Source organism: Gordionus sp. m RMFG-2023, chromosome 2, assembly GCF_954871325.1.
Source record: "Gordionus sp. m RMFG-2023 chromosome 2, tfGorSpeb1-WG-v2, whole genome shotgun sequence".
Lineage (NCBI taxonomy): Eukaryota > Metazoa > Nematomorpha > Gordioida > Chordodea > Parachordodidae > Gordionus > Gordionus sp. m RMFG-2023.
Window position 1 is genome coordinate 15563616 of NC_088776.1, and position 19843 is coordinate 15583458.

Below are 19843 nucleotides of genomic sequence, written 5' to 3' on the forward strand. Positions count from 1 at the left end.
TTTTATTATTTTGGCTACCAATAACTCTAGAACGGGCAAGGCGCTTGTTTATTGTCATTATTTTCTTTGCTTATCTTTAATAGATTCATCATGTTTTGTAGCAATTTGAGAAATTAAGGTTGGATTAGCCTAGCTAGACAAATAAAGAAATCAGGCAAAAATATAAATAAACATTATTATTGAAATAAAACGAACATTAAAATTCTGTAAACCAGTAGATGGGTCAATAATAGATGCATATATCTAGTAGTTGGAGGGATATCATCAAAAAAAATTTTTTTTTTGGGGGTGGGGACTTATCAAGCCTATTATGATATTCTAAAGGTATATTTTGCATTTGTGCATTATTAATGGCTAATATATCAATATTTGAACAATTATAAAGAGGAAATAAGATGGGGATAGTTTTATAAAGTAAAAATAAAATAATTCTCAAGTTAAATTTATAAGGTAGGAATAAAATAAAAGACCATTCGGAGAGATCAATTGGCAAATTTTTTTAAAAAAATAGGATCTATGTGAATAAGTATATAATAATTTAAATAATATATAAATACCGTAATATGTATTTTTTTCGGAATAAATATAAAATCATAAAAATAGAAAAATAGAAAACCCCGTTTAGTATTTTTTATTGAAAGAATAAAAAGGAGTATTGTTAAAAAAGGTAGGAACCTTAAGAATAAATATATAATTTTAATTGAATAAAAATAAATATTGTAATATATAATGATTTTTTAGAATAGATATAAAATCATATATAAAAATAATATACTATGTATATTTTTTTGAGCATTATACAAAATAATCAGCAGGAATAATAGAGCAATGGTGGATCCGACAAAATGCTTTTAAAAAAGTAGGATCCTTAAAAATTTTTATATTAATTTAGTTAAATTTTAAAAATGTACTTTGTATATTTTTCATTTAGTTAGACAAAATATTCATTAGAGATAAAAGGGCATATTGTGCGGCTCGAGAAAATGGATAGCCTTAAAAATACGTAGGTTGCTTAAAATATTATAAATTTGATTATAAAAAAATATTAGATTTTTTGGAATAGATATTAATTATATGCTTCCTAATATTGTGAGCTTGGACCTGGCATGACACTATCATAAAAAATATATAAAAATCTCATTCCCAGTCATTTTTGATGGGCTTTCTTAATAATTTGTAATATTTAGAAAATAATGTATTACTTTCCTATGTATAAACATTGGTATAAAAGAGAATCATGACAAAATAAGGTCTGCCCTAATATTATTTATGTTTTTTATTTACATTTTAAACTAATTGGTAAATCAGATATTTACCCTTCATGTGATGATAAATCAATTAAAAATTTAACTATCTCCGAGGGGGGAAAAAATTTTCAAAATTATAATGGATACGACTGGGCTTGGAACCCAAAATTAATATTAGCTTGCACCTGACACGGGAATATCTTTTAAAAATTATTAAGGGTTGAGCTGGGCTTAATAAACTTTTTTATAATTATATGCTTCCTAATATTGCGAGCTTGGACCTGGCATGACACTATCGTAAAAATGAATAAAAATCTCATTCCCCGTCATTTTTGATGGGCTTTCTTAATAATTTGTAATATTTAGTAAATAATGTATTACTTTCCTATGCATAAACATTGGTATAAACTCAAGACTTGATCAATGGACATGGGAATATCTTTTACAAATTATTAAGGGTTGAGCTGGGCTTGATAAACTTTTTTATAACTATATGCTTCCTTAATTATATGCTTCCTTAATTATATGCTTCCTTAATTATATGCTTCCTTAATTATATGCTTCCTTAATTATATGCTTCCTTAATTATATGCTTCCTTAATTATATGCTTCCTTAATTATATGCTTCCTAATATTGTGCCTGCTACAGTTGCATTAATTTTGAAAAAAATTTCCCAAGCCTAGATATTAATAATTTGTAATATTTAGTAAATAATGTATTACTTTTTGTTTTTAATATGGCCTCCTACAGTTGCATAGAAAATTTAAGTTAAAGGATCATCTGTTTGTATAAAATAAATAAATAAAATCAACAATAGTAAATAATGTATTACCTTTTGGTTTTAATATGGCCTCCTATTCCCCATCATTTTTGATAGGCTTTCTTAATAATTTGTAATATTTAGTAAATAATGTATTACTTTCCTATGTATAAACATTGGTATAAACTCAAGACTTGATCAATGGACATGGGAATATCTTTTACAAATTATTAAGGGTTGAGCTGGGCTTGATAAACTTTTTTATAATTATATGCTTCCTTAATTATATGCTTCCTTAATTATATGCTTCCTTAATTATATGCTTCCTAATATTGTGCCTCCTACAGTTGCATTAATTTTGAAAAAAATTTCCCAAGCTAGAGATATAAAATATTAATAATTTGTAATATATAGTAAATAATGTATTATTTTTGGGTTTTAATATGGCCTCCTACAGTTGAATAGAAAATTTAATACGAAGGTTAATCTGATTTAAATAGCGGGTGAATTATTGCTGATAATATTTATTAATTGAAATAAAATATTATCCAAATATAAATTGTGAACAATACTTTAACTGTATTCCTTTTATCTTAGCCTTGCAGAATTGCATTATTAAGTGGCTTACAAAATGATATTATTTAAAGCCTTTAATATTATAAAAGTTATCGTGGGTGAGATTTCCCAAATGCTCACTCTCTAAAATCGGAATCTAGGATAATAATTCCTCGGAAAAAAAATCCCCGATTTTTAAGATATCAAAAATTACAGAATTAATATAATAAGAGAAAAAATTCCCTATATAAACATATCCACCAAATAAAAATCCTCAAATAAAATATTTAAAAATTTTGAGAAAATCAATTCCGGGGAATTATTTTCGAAGAATTATTATTGGGGATTTTCTTTCCGGGTAATTATTTTTCGCTTACCCTAAAATCGATAGAACCATAGGAACAGGTTCCATTATCTATAAAATCATATATATATAGCCATACAATAATAATCTATGAACAACTTGTCATTATCTGAAAATCTCTTGGATTAATTACAAGATTCGTCACATTTGTGACCATTCTCCATAATAAGATTATATTAATTTCACGGAGTTATAGAAAGAGTTCCATCTTGTTACAACCATTTTAATCAGATATCCAATTTTTCCTTTAAAAATGTCTGCAGTTTGGAGGATGCTAATGTCTATTCCACAGGTTAAAATATTTGAGTTGGGACACAATTTCCACTTACAAAGTGTAAACTTTGTACCCTTAGTTCTCTTTTTGGTGTAAAAAATGTTTCATATTAAAGACAAGGCAAGCTTTACTCATCTTCACCTGTAGAAAATATACAATTGCTATAATATTCTTTATAAAATAAATTATAATATTAAGAATATAAATTTACATACATTAATTGATTCAATATTAATTAGATTAACAATGAATTAAAAATTCGGCTTAATTCATTTATAAAATTTAAAAAATAAATAAAAGTAATTTTATAAAACAATAAAATATGTTTTTTTCATATTTTATAATAAAAATTTGAAGTAACGAGTAACATTTTGCGTTATCGTTATTGAAAAACAAATGGCGTTCCTTTTCTTCGCGCTAGTAACAACGTTACTTTTTTGACGCTACTACTTATTTATAAGTAAAAATTATAAATACTAAAAAAATGTATTATTATATCAATATAGAACGTATTTGTGTTGGTATCGATGGAATTTGTACGCTATCTAAATTGCTAGCAAGTTTGATAAATATAAACCTTAAAAAACGACCATTTGATTATATTTTTTATTTAGTTTTTAAATATAAAGCTTTCCCTGGGTGAGATCTTTGTTCTGGTAAAATCAGCCGGTCAGGATTTGAAAAAATTATTTAACTGCCTTCAGGGGTTGAATAATTTATTATCATTAAAAAATAAGGTGATTGATGTCAATGCTAATTAATATAATGAGTATCAACCTGATACCTATGCTCAGTATTGATACAGTTGTCAAGTTCTAGTGCAAAACCTGACTTGTTTCTACCATAATAAGTGTTCAAAAAAATATTACTAATTTGGTAGTGCCAAACCTGACTTGTTTCTACCATAATAAGTGTTCAAAAAAATATTACTAATTTGGTTAAAACAAAAAAGTCATATATAATATATACATGTTAGTCAATTCATTCAATCGGCTAATAAGTAAATTGATACTTATATCAGTCAATGCACTTTCCACAGGCGCGTACGCAGGTATTTGGTCTGAGGAGGGGGGGATAATAAAAATTTTTAAGAAATATTATTGTTATTTAAAAATATTAAGCATAAATTTATTAGGACAAATAACTATTTCTAATGCACAATTTTAAATTAATGTGAATTATAAAAAAATTATATATATAAACCGGCATATAAAAAACTATAAAATAAAATGTGAATTAAAAAATATTAAACGGATATAACTGGCGGCATTGAAAAACTATAAAATAAATGTGAATTATAAAAAAATTATGTATATAAACCGGCATATAAAAAACTATAAAATAAAATGTGAATTAAAAAATATTAAACGGATATAACTGGCGGCATTGAAAAACTATAAAATAAATGTGAATTATAAAATATAAAGTGAATATAATCACCATTTGAATCACTTAAATGACCCAAAATAGAAATTTGAATTTTTTGAGCCTTTAAAATTTATATACAAAGTATAAAAAATTTAAATTTTGGAAATATAAATTAATACACAAAAAGTTTCTTAGGAATAATTGTATTTTGTATGTTATATATTTACAATGTAAAATCCAATCTTCGTTGGGATTGTGCTAATTTTTTCATTATCTCATTGCGGCGTTAAATGCCTATGAATATTCAAATGATTCAAACCATTCAATCTACTTACAGAAGTTGTACTTCTTAGGTTTGTTTTTCAGATGCAGATCCGACCCCGGGGCCGGACAATATTTTAATTTTTTTTAATATACTCGGGCCGGGCCCGAATTTTTTTTTAAAAAAACACACAGGCTGGGCCTAAAAATTTTTTTAAAAAAAATATCCGGGCCGGGCTGTATATTTTAAAACCAAATATTTGAAATCGCCATTATTAGCTATAAAGGTAAAAAATAAATATAATTTATTTTTTAAAAAATCGGGCCGGGCCTGAAAATTTATTTTTTTAAAAAATACCATGGCCAGGCCGAAAAAAATTTTGAAAAAAAATCCGAGCCGTATCCTGCAAATGATACCTCTGCAGGACTCTGTTATTCTTCTTAAAAAAGAGAATGTTCTCTCATTAGTTTACAAATGGGAAGAGTTGCTAATATATATATAACCAATACATTGGGAGTATAATCTAAAATGTGTTTGAAATAACGCAAAGCATCCATGGCATTTTTTAGTACTATATCAACCATATCTTTTATTCATAGTTATTCAGTTAATAAGGTATCATAAGATACTTTAACATCTTCATGATAAAAATCTAACAAATATTCATTTTTTTTCTTGCATATCTGAAAAAGGTTGGAAAGGCTTTTGTGGAAGTAATATCTGCAGATTGGTACTGCATGATGAATTAAAAATCATTTATTTATTTGGGTTATAAATACATTTAAGAGAGGGGACATTTGTTTTATTACTGATCCTATATTAATGTTTTGACGATGAGCTTGCCTTGCTCCAAGTCGAGGGAGACAAATATTAAACACTTATAGCTCTGCTTTTGACTCAACAATAACATATATAATATGAAATTCTTCATCAACATTAGCTCTAATTTCCTTGAGTTCTAATAAAATTTTCTCCGCTATTCTCATCTTAAAAATCAAGTCATGTCATGTTTTTGAAAAGTATTACATAAAATAGTTGCATAATTAAATAATACATTCTAATGAGAAAAAAAATTTGGAATAAGTATTGAATCCAATAATTTTCTTGCTTCTGAGGAAATATTTCTTTCAAGCCATTATGATATTTCAGTAAAAGCATTAATAATCGGCTCTTCTAATTCCATAAAAGCTGTTAATGCTTGATGGCGGAGACTCGATCTCTTTGGACCAGTTTGCAATTTCTTTCTCCCTGGACAAGGAGTTTCAGAGATTAGAAATTTAGATAAATATTACGCTACTAGAAATTTGAAAATAATAGGTAAATATTACGTCAAGGAAAACTTAAAATCGAAATTAATTGATAAAATAACTTAGTAGATGAATGTGATAAATAAATGTAATTAAATATATATATATGAGATAGGAATAAATATTAACAAATATAAATTAATATAAACAATAATATTTTTGAAAATATAATCCGGCATCTTTATTTTTGGCATTGGGGGGGGGGGGGGGTTGCCCCCTACCCTCTCCCTGCTGCGTACGCGCCTTTGCATAAATTAGATATGACAAAAAGCTCATGATGAATTGTCTCAAATTTATAGAATAGGTATAACTAGACATATCTATATATTTGATTAAAATCAGACTTTTCAAGGTCAAAAACCCCTAATAATTTACTGTGCTATGGAGATCAAAAAAATATTGAAGGTAATTTTTTTTAATCAAATATGATCCCACTTGGCCAGGGATATTTAGTGCCACATTCATGCCAGACCTAGGAAACACAACCCTGGGCATGTAGGTCTCTGCTCTTTTAATATATGAATTTAACAAAAACAAGATAGAATTTCAGAAATAAATAACAACTTAATAGGGTTGCGCAGATAGTGCTGTTAATTTTATCCAGAAAAATATTACGCAAGCCTGAAAAAGATGACACAAAGGTTAGGACATTTATTAGCAAAATCTCGAGGCTTATACAATATATTTCTGGTAAAATATTAAGTTAGCCATTTTTAAAAATTGACTGAAACTCTGCAGGGTTTAGAACCATTCATAAATTTTTCACCAATCCAATATTTCCTGATATTACTTCAAACTTTCTTAGATATTTTTAATGATTCTTTTTTTAATCTAGCTTTGAACAATCATCTGAAAAAATAAGCTCTGTTGATATATATTCTTTATAAAATTAAAGAATATAAATTAACAGAGTTGTTAAAGTATCTAGATAGATCCTGTATCTAGATATAAAAATGTGGTATATGTATCTAAATAGATTTTCGATTAAAATATCTGTATCTATATATTATTTTAGACGTATCTGTATCTGTTTTTAGATACTTTTTAAGATACATTTTGATATACTTTTATATAACGTTTTTTATATTATGAACAAAAATACTTGAATGCAAAATTTATTTTATTTCATATGAGCATATAATTTTTAAAAAATATTTATTTAAAATAATCGGGTTAGGACCGGGCCGGTCCTAATATTTAAAAAAAAAATTCGGGCCGGGTCGGGTCGGACCTTGGAAATTTTATTAAATATATCTAAATTCATCAATTTTATATTGAATATTTTTATGTAAAATAAAATTTTTTGATTTAATTTATTGAAACTAAACGCTATATAACATATGTCTTTTATTTTAAGTAATTATAAAAATTAATTTCTATATTTAAATAAATTCGGGCCTGGCTGGACTGGTAAATTTTTTTAAAATAAATTTCAGGTTCGGGCCATGCCGGCAAAACTTTTTAAAAAAATTACGGGTTCGGGCCGGCAAAACTTTTTAAAAAAATTACGGGTTCGGGCCGGCAAAACTTTTTTAAAAAAAATTTCGGAAAATTAGGTCCAATGCAGATCACAAATATAGATATTCATTAAATATTATGTCAGAGTTTATCAATAAACCAGACAAATTTTGATATTACAATGAAACTCAAGAAATCTGCCATTTTAATTTTCAATGGAATTAGTTAATTTTATTTTATTATACTAATTTTAAAAATTTATTTTAGATTAATATTAATAGTGATGAAGAGGAAGGAAGAAGTAATAATCAATGAAGCATCAACAAGTTCAGACATTGTTTTAATGGCCAATTTATAGGGCATATTAAAATAAAAAAAACAAATCTCTGATAGTAAAATGTTTGACATATCTATAAAAAATACGAAAATTTCAGTTAGCATTACCTCAACTTGCAACATTGTAAAACATTTAAGGGTATAGATACTAAATAAAATGTTTAAAATTGTAATTTTCAATTAAGAGAAAAAATCAAACACTGTTAATGAAAAAAACAATTAATACAAAGATTAGTTGATGAATTATCAAGATCTTCAACTGATAACAAATAACCTGCGGAAAAAAACAATTAATTTAATATATAATTTTTTTCAGTATCCCTCATCAGCAGATATGATTGTTAATAATGATTTAAATTTTGATACTCAACAAATTTTAAATAATTTTTTCGAAAATGAATGCCCAGATTTTATATTTTAAAAGAATATCCTGATATAAAATTGTTATTCATAAAATATAACACCCCAATCCCTTCAAGTGCCCCGGTAGAAAGGCTTTTTAGTATAGCTAAAAATATATTTACGGATTAACGAGGATGCCTTAATGACCAAAATTTTGAAAATATTTTATTATTGAAATCTAATAATTATTTATAATCATTTAATCATATATTTTTATATATTATATTATTACAGTGGCGTGGCTAGGAATTTTCCTTAGAGGGAGTCCATACATATATAAGACTGGGGGGCGAAGCCCCCCAGACCCCCTTTAACGGGCCTTCGGCCTTTTTGCCCGGCCTTTGGCCGGGTTTATTTTAAAAATCATAACAATATCTTCGATATTATATAATAAATATAGTTTATGCATCAATAATATATTATTATAATTTCGTAGATTATCTCAAATTATCATTCCACGAACATCAAAAATATAAATATTCATGGTATTTATTTGATATAAAGTAACTTTTAAGTCTTTTGAACGTATAATCTAAAAAAAATATTTGCTCTGGGAGGGGTCCAAACCCGAAAACCACCCCCGTAGCTACGCCACTGTATTATTATATTTAAATCTAAAAATCATTATTTTAATTTTGATAAATGTGATATCTAGTCAATAAAGTTTTTATCTCATTTCATACTTGTTGTAAATGTTAGAATTAATTTGCATAAAGATTTCTTTTGGATTTTGTTGTACTTTATATGTAATTTGCATAAAGAATTCTTGTGGATTTATTGTTATAACGCGTGATAAAAAGATTATATTTGAATAGTTATGATTAGTTATAAGAAGATTGAAAAGAGTATAAAAAGGCAAATTTTTACGATACAAAGGACTTTGATTTTTTTAAAATTATTAATTTTTTTAATTATATTTTATTTTATTTTTTATGATTTTTACTATTATAATTTTGAATAAAGACTTAAAGTTGATTTTATGATTTCGTGATTCCTAATTATTATTAATTTCCTTTTTATATATATATTTGTTTTCTATTTTTATATTTAGGTTTTGATGCACAATGACAAACTTGTTGTTGTGACAATACTTACAATAGAATCCTAATTTAGGTTTATGCAATTAAGAGTATTTAAAAATTGTATCTGTATCTAGATACATTTTAAAATTGTATCTGTATCAAGATAACTTTTTAGACAATGTATCTGTATCTGGATAACTTTTTAGACAATGTATCTGTATCTGGATAACCTTTTGACTATGTATCTGTATCCATTTAAAAAGTATCTTTTAACAACTCTGTAAATTAACATACAATGATAGATTCAATATTAATTAGATTAACAATCTTGACTATAATATTTAACAACAAAAATGTAAAAAAATAATTAAAAAACTTTGATAGTTGATTTGGATTGACTTAAAATAATTTATAAAATTTAAAAAATATATAATTTTCTATATTTAAAAAAAAAAATTAAAGCAACATTTGTATTACCATTACATAAAAAATAAGAAAAACATTAATCATTACCTTTTGAAACAAATAACATTAATGAATGACATTTCTTTTCCTCAAAAAGGTAATGTCTTTAGCAACAATGTTATTTTAATTGACCTTACTTTACACTACTACTACTTAGATGAGAATATAATAAATTGTAAAGTCTTAAACATTATGTAATAAAAATAAGAATTTTAAAAGGTTAATTCTTGTTCTAAATTTATGTGAATTGAAGAGCAAGATAAATGCTATTTTTATAAATATTTATATTTATTTCCTAAATTAGTTATCAAAGATTTTGAATAATTATTTATTAGTATTTGTGTATTTTATTTGATAATTTTTTTTATATGAGCAATAATCATTTCATAGTTCCTTCTTTTCTTTAAAATTTTGATCCAATTGTGTAGCATATTTCTATAATTATTAATGAGATAATAAAAAATATTTTAGCTAAAAACAAACTTTAGAGCCCTTTCCATAATAATTTTCATTTTCTAATGTAACAGAATCACAACGATCTTGTTTAATCAAAAATTCTTTTCCATCCCATGCTTGTTCACCATTATTAAAAACAAAGATGGCTCTATCATTTTCAATCATATATCTTGTAAATAAAGAAAATAAAAATGATAACTTTAAAATATTTTAAATTATATACAAATATCATAATCTTGAATAAGAAATTTATTTTAAAAAATTAATATAATAAATTTATTTGTAATTATTTATCATTATGAGCATAACTTGGATACATCATAATGGGCATTATATAAACTTGAATGCCAGATACTAGTTATCTTATCTGCTTCATTTTTAGTAGGATTTCCTATATATTACCATTTAATAAATAATATAAATATAAATAGAAACCTGAAACAGTTACAAACATCATCACAGTTTTTCCTTTTTTAGATTGCTTAAGAACACTTTGAGGATCACTCATATTTAAATTATTCATATTAATTGGGATCGGAGGTTGCTTGTACATAGGTTGTTCATTTAAAGGTATTTTATCTTCATCGTTCTCCTTATGTGACATGTTTAAATATGATAAAATGTATTACCTCCCATTCATCAGAGAGTTTTTCAAAATCTAGATCGTTGTATTCTGAAATACTTTTGTTACTTTTGGTTTTTTCACCTATATTATAAGTCTGAGATAATATTTTTTGTAAATTTAAAATAAGCAATAAGGTTAGAAAAAGACTCATGAAAAATAATTCCTGTTTAATAGATAATGATATGGCAGGTCATATGTGACATATATAAATTCTCTTACATTTGTCAGATAAAGTCATGCCATGGTATTTATATTTGAATACAAATATACTAATGTTTAAAGCAGACGAAACAATGGTAATAAAATAAAAAATTTTACAAACATTGAATTAAATAAAATTTTTATTTATATATTTATTTTGACGCTGTGCCGTTTCTTAATGACCTTCCTAACAAATTGAACTGTCCTTTTCAGGAATAAATTTATTTCACTTTTATTTTTCTTTAAACAAATTGACACCGAAACTTTAATTAGTCTATTTATAGATTTCTTAAACAAAAGTTATATTTTTAACAAAATTATAAAAATCAAAAATTACAATTACAATTTCAAAAAAATTAAAAATTAAAAATTATTCAAAAATTAAAATAATAAAAAAATATAAAATACAAATTATATTTTTCAACAAAAAAAAATATCCTCGACTCACCATGAGTCTTCTCTTTCTTAAAACAAATAATTCCGCGTATATTATAATATTAATCCGCGCCAACAAAAATATAAAATAATTTCACGACAAAAAATAAACAACAAAAATAATATTATGACACCTCCACCCTTCCCCACTCCAAAGTTCCTTATTGGGGGGGGGGGGGTAAGGGTCTGTAGTCTCCAAACAACTCGTCTAACTCCCTCGTCCTCACCCGACCTCCAGAAATTCCTCCTCCGTTACTGCCTGCCTTCCGGATGCTTCCCACACCACAGGCTGCCTCTGCGATGACATGGAGGGCTATTCGAAGGTTCCCGATCTACTTGGTGGCACCGGCCGTGACGGCGGCATCGGCCTTGTCGCCATCATCGGCCGGGGCGGCGGGGTTACTCTCAATATATCCGGTCCTCCTTGTGGTTCCATTTTTCGGGGCTGGGACCTTCCCAATTTTACATACATTTCTTGTCTCCTTGGCAATTTCCTTGAGGGCAGTCCCGCCGCATATGCCCCTCCACTCCGCATCGAAAACAGGGTCCTCTGTTCACCTCCCACCTCGTCTGTGTCACTAGTCGGGGTTTCGTACTCCGAGTCGGAGAAGTTCCTGGATCCTGATCTTTGGACCTCATTCTCCACTCACTCACCAATGGCTACATGTCGTTGCTAATTATAGTCGTTCGAAGCATATGCGACCCTAAGTCTATGTAACTGATACGACAATAATAGGTTCATATATAAATTTTATTACCCCTACTACCCTATACCGTATTTAACCTCACCACCATTAATATATATATTTTTTGGAATTATAATTTCCTACAATATGATCATTATCTAAAAATATATATATTTTTTTTAAAAAACCTTTGATTAAACCTTACCTCAATTTCATTTCCTTCAGGAAATTATGGAAAAAGAAATAATAGACATTTAACCCTTTACTAAAAAAAAATACCTAAAATTTTATTTCCTCAATTCCAAAAACTACGGGGAAAAAAAATAACAGACTTAACCCTTTAATACAAAAATAAAAAATCTAAAATAATAGATACTTACCGATTATCTATAGGCATTTTATTTGAATCTCTCAATAATAACTCCAATATGTTATCGAATACTATTTATAATCTTAATTCAAAAACCAAACTGATTTTTAATTCAACACAAAGTTTAATGAATTTTAATTCAAACCAAACATTTTCCATTCCCTTCAACAACCATCCTTTACAAATAAATCAATTTCTCGTTTTATTTTATTAAAACTTTCTTAATATTACTAACATTCTCTTAACCTTAATCTTGCTCCCTTTCGTTAAACATAAATCACATTTAAAAACAAATTTTCTTTACCAGAACAACTTTAATACAAATTTATATTTTCAAAATAAAATCTGATCCAATTTATATTTTCCCCTTTTTAAAAAAAAAACAAAACAAAAATGCAATCTGATCCCGTTTTTATTCTCATTCTTATTCAAATTTTACAACCCAAATAAAAAAGTTAATCTTCCATTTATACATTAATTAAGCTTACTTTAAACCATTTTATATATCTTATTATTATTTTATTTTTTTTTACACTCTTACCAAGTTTGACCAAAACTACAAAAATGACCTATACACTCCTTAAACTTACCAAAAAAAAATAATTTTTGTTTTATTTAGTTCTTAGTTTTATAATGTTTCTACAAACATGAAGTCTGCAATAAAATATAAATAATATTCATTTATAAAATAAAATATAAATTTTGACTATAAGAGTACACTATTTTGCAAAATTAAGAATCGAATTCGCTAAGTAGTCTAAGACTTTCAGGATAAGAGGTACTCTTACACATCATATTTCTCCTAAGAGATTACAAAATATTTTAAGGAGGAATATATTAATAAACAATTAAATAATTATGAGGAAAATGTTACCAATTTTTCCTTATAATTTGATTATAATACACAATTTATTTATTATATTTAAAAAAAAATGTTATCAATTTCTTCCCCTACCATTTGATTTAATATAATATTATACAATAAGGAATAATATACTATAATTTAATAAAAAAAAATGTTATCTCCTTCGGGAGCCAAGGAATCCGCCGATTTCTCAATGACCTTGAAAAAAAAAATTCTGGGTCATTCACTGCCTTTTTTAACTCAGTCCTCTACTTCTAGACCGTAACCACACTCCCTACAGCATATTGACAACTTTTTCTCAACCGGCCCCCAACTCATATTGAGCCATTTTTCTCCACCCATATTGATTAATTTTCCTCAACCGGCTCTCAACTCATATTGAGCCATTTTTCTCCACCGGCCCACCAACCCATTGAGCCATTCCTTTCCAAAACACATTATAAAAATTCTTTTTTTTTAGCCTCATAATTCTACCTACTTAACATAAAAAGACCTCTGACCGCTACTGCCCTGTTCCCATTCCCCTTCTTAACTGGTTAGCATGTCTGACCACAACTTTTCCTTATGAGAACTTTATACAGTACAACATTCTACTCATTTTTCCGACCACCGCTCCTGATTCCCATTTTTTTCACTTCCATATAACCTGGCCCACACGGTATGACCTACCTCAAACTTTCTCCCACTTTCCTGTTCCGTTTGCACACCTTCCTTTTCCTTCCGAGGTCTCAATGCGTCCAATCCAATCCATGTTCGTCGCCCTAAAAACTTTTTCGACGGCGAAAATTCAGCCCCCTTCCGGCTATTGTCATAATATGCCACCGAAATCCATATCTCAACTTCTCCAAATTTGGCCTTCCTTAACCAACTTTTCACTACTCCCACCATTCTCTCCGCCTGCCCATTTGAGCTCGGATGATACGGTGGCGCTAGCACATACCCCACTTTCCACGCAAAATTTTTCAAACCCTTCTGCTAAAGGCCGGACCTCCATCGGACACAATGACTTTTGCCACCCCGGATTTCGCTTATAAAATTTTCAATTTTTTTACAACAATTTTCGTTGTTAATCTACCTAAAACCTCAAACTCTACTCACTTGGAGTATGCATCTACTACCAGGAAATATTCTTTCCTATTAAACTCAAAGAAATCTATGTGAATTCTTTCCCAAGGCCCCGACGCTTTTGGCCATGTACTTTTCTTATCCCTCGCCGGCATACTCGCCCAGGAATTACACACTACACACTGTTCTCATTCATTCCTGGCCACCATACATATTCACGACCCCACTGCTTCATCCGTTCTACCCCTTGATGCCCCGCATACAGCATGCCCATTACAGCTCCTTTTAGCTTATTAGGTACTACCGCTCTATTTCCCCGTACTACGCAATCGTCTAATACGGTTAACTCTTTTTCAACATTCCTGTATCCTTTGTCTCCTCCCCGCCATGGCCTACGCCCCATTAGACACTCCTTTACCCGACACAAATCCCGGTCTTTCATTGTTGCTGGCCAAATTTCCTCCCATAAAATTCTTTACATCGCCCTTACCATGGCCATTTCCAATTTCTTCTCCCCCATTGTCCCACTTTTGTCTTCAATCTCCTCTCCGGCCCCACATCTTGACATAATGTCTGGCAAGTAGTTTTCTCGTCCTCTTCGATATTTTAACGTTAAATCAAAACTTCCTACCAACAACAGCCACCTCTGCAACCACGGAGACATCATCAACTCTTTGTTATCCTTCTTGAACAAATGTATCAAAGGTTTGTGATCCGTATAAACAACAAACCTCCGTCCAATCAAATACTCTCGGCACTTGGTCAGCCCGAAAATCACTGCCAAAGCCTCCTGTTCGATTACAGAATATCTCGTTTCCGCCTCCCGGAATACTCTGGAGAAAAATAATACGGGCCTCTCTATTCCATCAATCTCATGTAATAACGCCCCTCCTACTCCTTTACTGGATGCATCCACCGCCAGAATCACCTCCAACTCATTGTTGAAACATACCAAAATGGGCTCTTCTCCAATTCTCTTCTTCAGACCTTCAAATGCAGCATCCTGCTCCTCTCCCCACTCAAATCTTATTCCTGTCTTCAGTAATTTATACAATGGCGCTGTTATTTCTGTAAAATCCTTGACAAATCTATGGTAATAATTTACCATTCCCACAAAAAAATTGTACCTCCGCCTTGAATTTCGGCCTTACCATACTTCCAATTCCAATCATATTTTTATCTAGTGGTCTAACCTCTACTCCATTAATCCAATGCCCCAAATATACAACCTCTATTACTCTTAAGACACATTTCTCTCTACTCGCCCGTAATCCCTTTTCCCGGATCCTCTGAAATACTTTCCCCAATCTTCTATTGTGCTGCTCTGGCGTAACCCCTGTTATTAATACATCATCCATATAATAAAAAACTCCCTCTAATCCCTGAAAAACTGCTGCCATCGTCCGTTAAAATATAGGTGCCGATACACTCAATCCAAACGGCAACCTTCTAAAAGCAAATAGGCCCTTCGACGTTGTTATAGTCAACAACCTCTGCCTCTTCTTTTTCACCCTTAATTGCAAATACACGTTCGAAAAATCCACTTTCGAAAAATATCTACTCCCCTTTAAACTGGCAAATATATCCTCTATCCTGGGTAACGGATACTTCACCTCCACCACACATGGATTCAACGTTACCCGGAAATCCGCACACAACACAACTTCCCATTGGCCTTTTTTACGGGTACCAAAGGCGTCGCCCATTCGCTGTATTCCACCGGACTCACTATGCCCTCCTTAACCCACCGATTCAACTCTTTCTCTACTTCCTGCCTCCATTCAAAAGGTACTCTACGCACAGCACAATATTTTGGTACGCATCCCTCCTTCATCCGTATATCCACTTCATAGTCCCACAAACAACCCAACTCTTCACTAAAAATTTCATCATATTCCTGGACTAACCGCCCTACTCCTTTTTTCACAAATTCCAATTCCCCCACAGACTCCTCTGGTCTAATTATTTCTCTTCCTTGTTCTTGCAACTCCTTTCCTTGTAATTCTCTATTTTCTATACCTTGCATCCGCGGTCCAACTATTTCCTTTGTTACTGTTGAACACCCTCCCATTTCCCTATTCATCCACATTTGACCTTCTCTCACTGCCTCTAGACGATCCTCCATTGTCATCCCTTCACTTTCTCCCCAAAACATGGATGTCCCCTCATCCACTTTTATATTGTCTCGGTCTTTCATCCATTTACCATCTCTCCTGTAAATTTCTTCATCCTCCTCGACCATCTTTATAATATCCTCCCTGATGCCTTCTTTGACGGCCAGAAATACTCCCCACTGTGCAAATACTCCCCAAAGATTATACTTCGGCCCAACACTCGTAATCCAGTCTCATCCCATCACTGGCTCTACACTTCTATTAATTATCCACAAATCCAATACTTGGTGCCCGTCACTCCCGACATCGCCTATTTTCACTTTTCCCATCATCTCCATCTCGGATCCATCAAACTGCCTCACTTGAATCCTCTCCCGAATTATTGTACTATTCGGCCATAGTCTTCTAAAATCTTCATATCCCATTACCGAAATAGCTGCTCCCGTATCAAACAACATGGATATCATTTTCCCATTTATATTAAACCACACGTTCGGACTCGGAAGATATACTTGTTCCTCTCTACCCTCTTCCCTCAACATTTTCATAACCATTTCTCGCCCCTCCGCTCTCCCCTCCTTGGCCTGAATTCTCTTTTCCCCACAATCATATAGTCATCCCCTGTCGCAATCTCTCGCCCAATGCCCTTCTTCACGGCACTTGAAACATATAAATTTGCAATCGGCCCCCCATTTCACCTTTTGTTGAAACCTCGGCCATACTCCTCATTAATAGCATTCGAACTCTCTCCTCTTTGGGGAAATCCTCCTCTGAATTCTACTCTTCCCACTATGCAATCACTATCCGCATGTCCAAATCTTCCACATCCAACGCATCGTAATCTCTCCCTTTTACCCGGACAATACGTCGAAATGTGACCACTTTGGCCACACTCAAAACATTTAATGTCCCTACAGTTCATGGCTATATGCCCTTATAACCCACATTTATAACATACCATATTTCTATTTCTCGGACCTTCCGTCCTAATCAACCTTGTCAATTCTCCTCGACCTTTATATATTCCTATTCTTCCATCTTCAATTCCTTTTTCATTACCGCTCCATTTTAAATCCTCATTACTTGCCCATCCCTGCAACATTTCCTGCACGGGCAACCACGTAACCCTACCATATCTATCTTCTTCCCCGTTATGTCCTTCAATCAATAACGTTTGCCCCCGTATCCTAATACTTCTATTCCGGCGTTCTCTCCTGCCGAAATATAAACTACCTAACCAAATCAGCAATACCAATATCGCTCCTAATATATTATACTGTATCTCTACATATTTAGTTAATTTAAAACCCTTCATTTCACTTAAGAAAAAAATTATTAATCCAATTATTGGGGATAAAATATATCTAAATTAACTTAAAAAAAATATTTCTAAATTAATTAATTTATATTAAATATCCTAACAAAATAAAATATATCTCAAAATATTACCTACAAAAAGTTAATAATTAGCTTAACTAAAAAAATCTTAACTACCTGAAGAGTTAAACAATATGATACAATTAATACCGAAATAATACAACAGTACATCAGACTCTTTAAACCCTTTTATACATAACTGTAACCTAAATTACAATTTTTCCTATCCCTGTTACTAATCCCAGTACTCTACCGAATTTTTCTCAAAAAAAAAATATTCCACAGAATCCCTGTGACTTTAGCAACAACCACGGTACTCTACCGATTTTTTCTCAAAAAAAAAATATATTCCACAGAACCCCTGTGCCTTTAAAATATAAATTCAATACCACAGTTAACCCACTGTGCCCTTAACAAATGTTAAGTTTTTCCTTTTTATTTTTTATACCTAAAAAAAATTATATATAAATATAAAAAATAAAACTTACCTTTTATTTGTTTGCTCACGGCACCAATTTGATGCTGTGCCGCTTCTTAATGACCTTCCTAACGAATTGAACTGTCCTTTTCAGGAATAAATTTATTTTACTTTTATTTTTCCTTAAACAAATTGACACCGAAACTTTAATTAGTCTATTTATTATTTTTTTCTTAAACAAAATTATATTTTTAACAAAATTATAAAAATCAAAAATTAAAATTACAAATTTAAAAAAATTAAAAATTATTCAAAAATTAATATAATAAAAAAATATAAAATACAAATTATATTTTTCAACAAAAAAAAATATACTCGACTCACCATGAGTCTTCTCTTTCTTAAAACAAATAATTCCCACGTATATTATAATATTAATCCGCGCCAACAAAAATATAAAATAATTTCACGACAAACAACAAAAATAATATTATGACATTTATTAAAATTAACAAATAAGGAAATCCAAAACTACCTCCCTTATCCCCTCTAATTCAATTCAATTCAAAAAGAAAATGTTCAACTACTTCTTTCCCCCTACAATTTTGATGACGATCATGCACTACACCTACGGACAGTAGTGTCACTAATGGGGTGCATGCAGGGGCTCGAGTCTCTCAAAAATTTGAATAGCCCTCTGAGAGAAATATTTTTAATGGCTCCCTAATAGCCTTCTGAACAATTTTTTTTAGAATTCTAAATGTAATAATTATTTTATATAATTTATATGGATTTTATTATTTTAGAAATGCATTCGATTCTCATTACAATATGGAATTATTAGTTTTTTATTTTATATTAAATAGATACTAAATACGACATTAATAAATAAAAATCATTTATACGCTTAATAATAGTGTCCAAATATTAATCAAGCAAGCTTAATTGATTTTTATTATTTAAATTATTTTGTAACCCTAAATAAATAAATATAATCATTTAATAATTGAAAATAAATAAATCCTATTTAATATTATGCTTTGTTTTAGCCGAATTCAAAATCACTAATCAATAATATTACTCATTTTTAAATTTAATTTGCTATACCTCTTCCTAAAAAAAATTACTAAGATCCAAACCAGTATACGAAACTATTTTGTTAAAATTCAAAGTATACTGAGTTAAAACATCTTTTTATAATTAATTTTATATTAGCTAATGAAGAAAGAAGAGATTGAGGATGTTTTTTTAGAGAGTGAAAGTCTCGTATACCCCTTATTAGTTTTATTATAGGGGTACTTCACTTCTATTCTGACGCGGAGCATTGTGTTGCCTAGTGATGTATGCGCAACAAGTTACTTGACTTTTTAATCCGTGACGAAGTTGGGCGATATGTTTTTTTCACCCCTC

The 19843-nt window shown here is 29.7% G+C and overlaps 1 protein-coding gene across 1 annotated transcript; it reads right to left on the bottom strand.

Annotated features, from left to right (window-relative positions):
* Nucleotides 1–10047: 10047 nt before the first annotated feature.
* Nucleotides 10048–11075, bottom strand: LOC135924716 (LDLR chaperone boca-like). The gene is made up of 5 exons (XM_065459821.1): nt 10907–11075; nt 10713–10869; nt 10587–10668; nt 10305–10446; nt 10048–10256 (listed from the first exon to the last, which is right to left on the bottom strand). The coding sequence occupies exons 1-5, from the start codon at nt 11051–11053 to the stop codon at nt 10206–10208; spliced, it is 579 nt and encodes a 192-aa protein (XP_065315893.1). The 5' UTR covers nt 11054–11075; the 3' UTR covers nt 10048–10205.
* Nucleotides 11076–19843: the final 8768 nt, after the last annotated feature.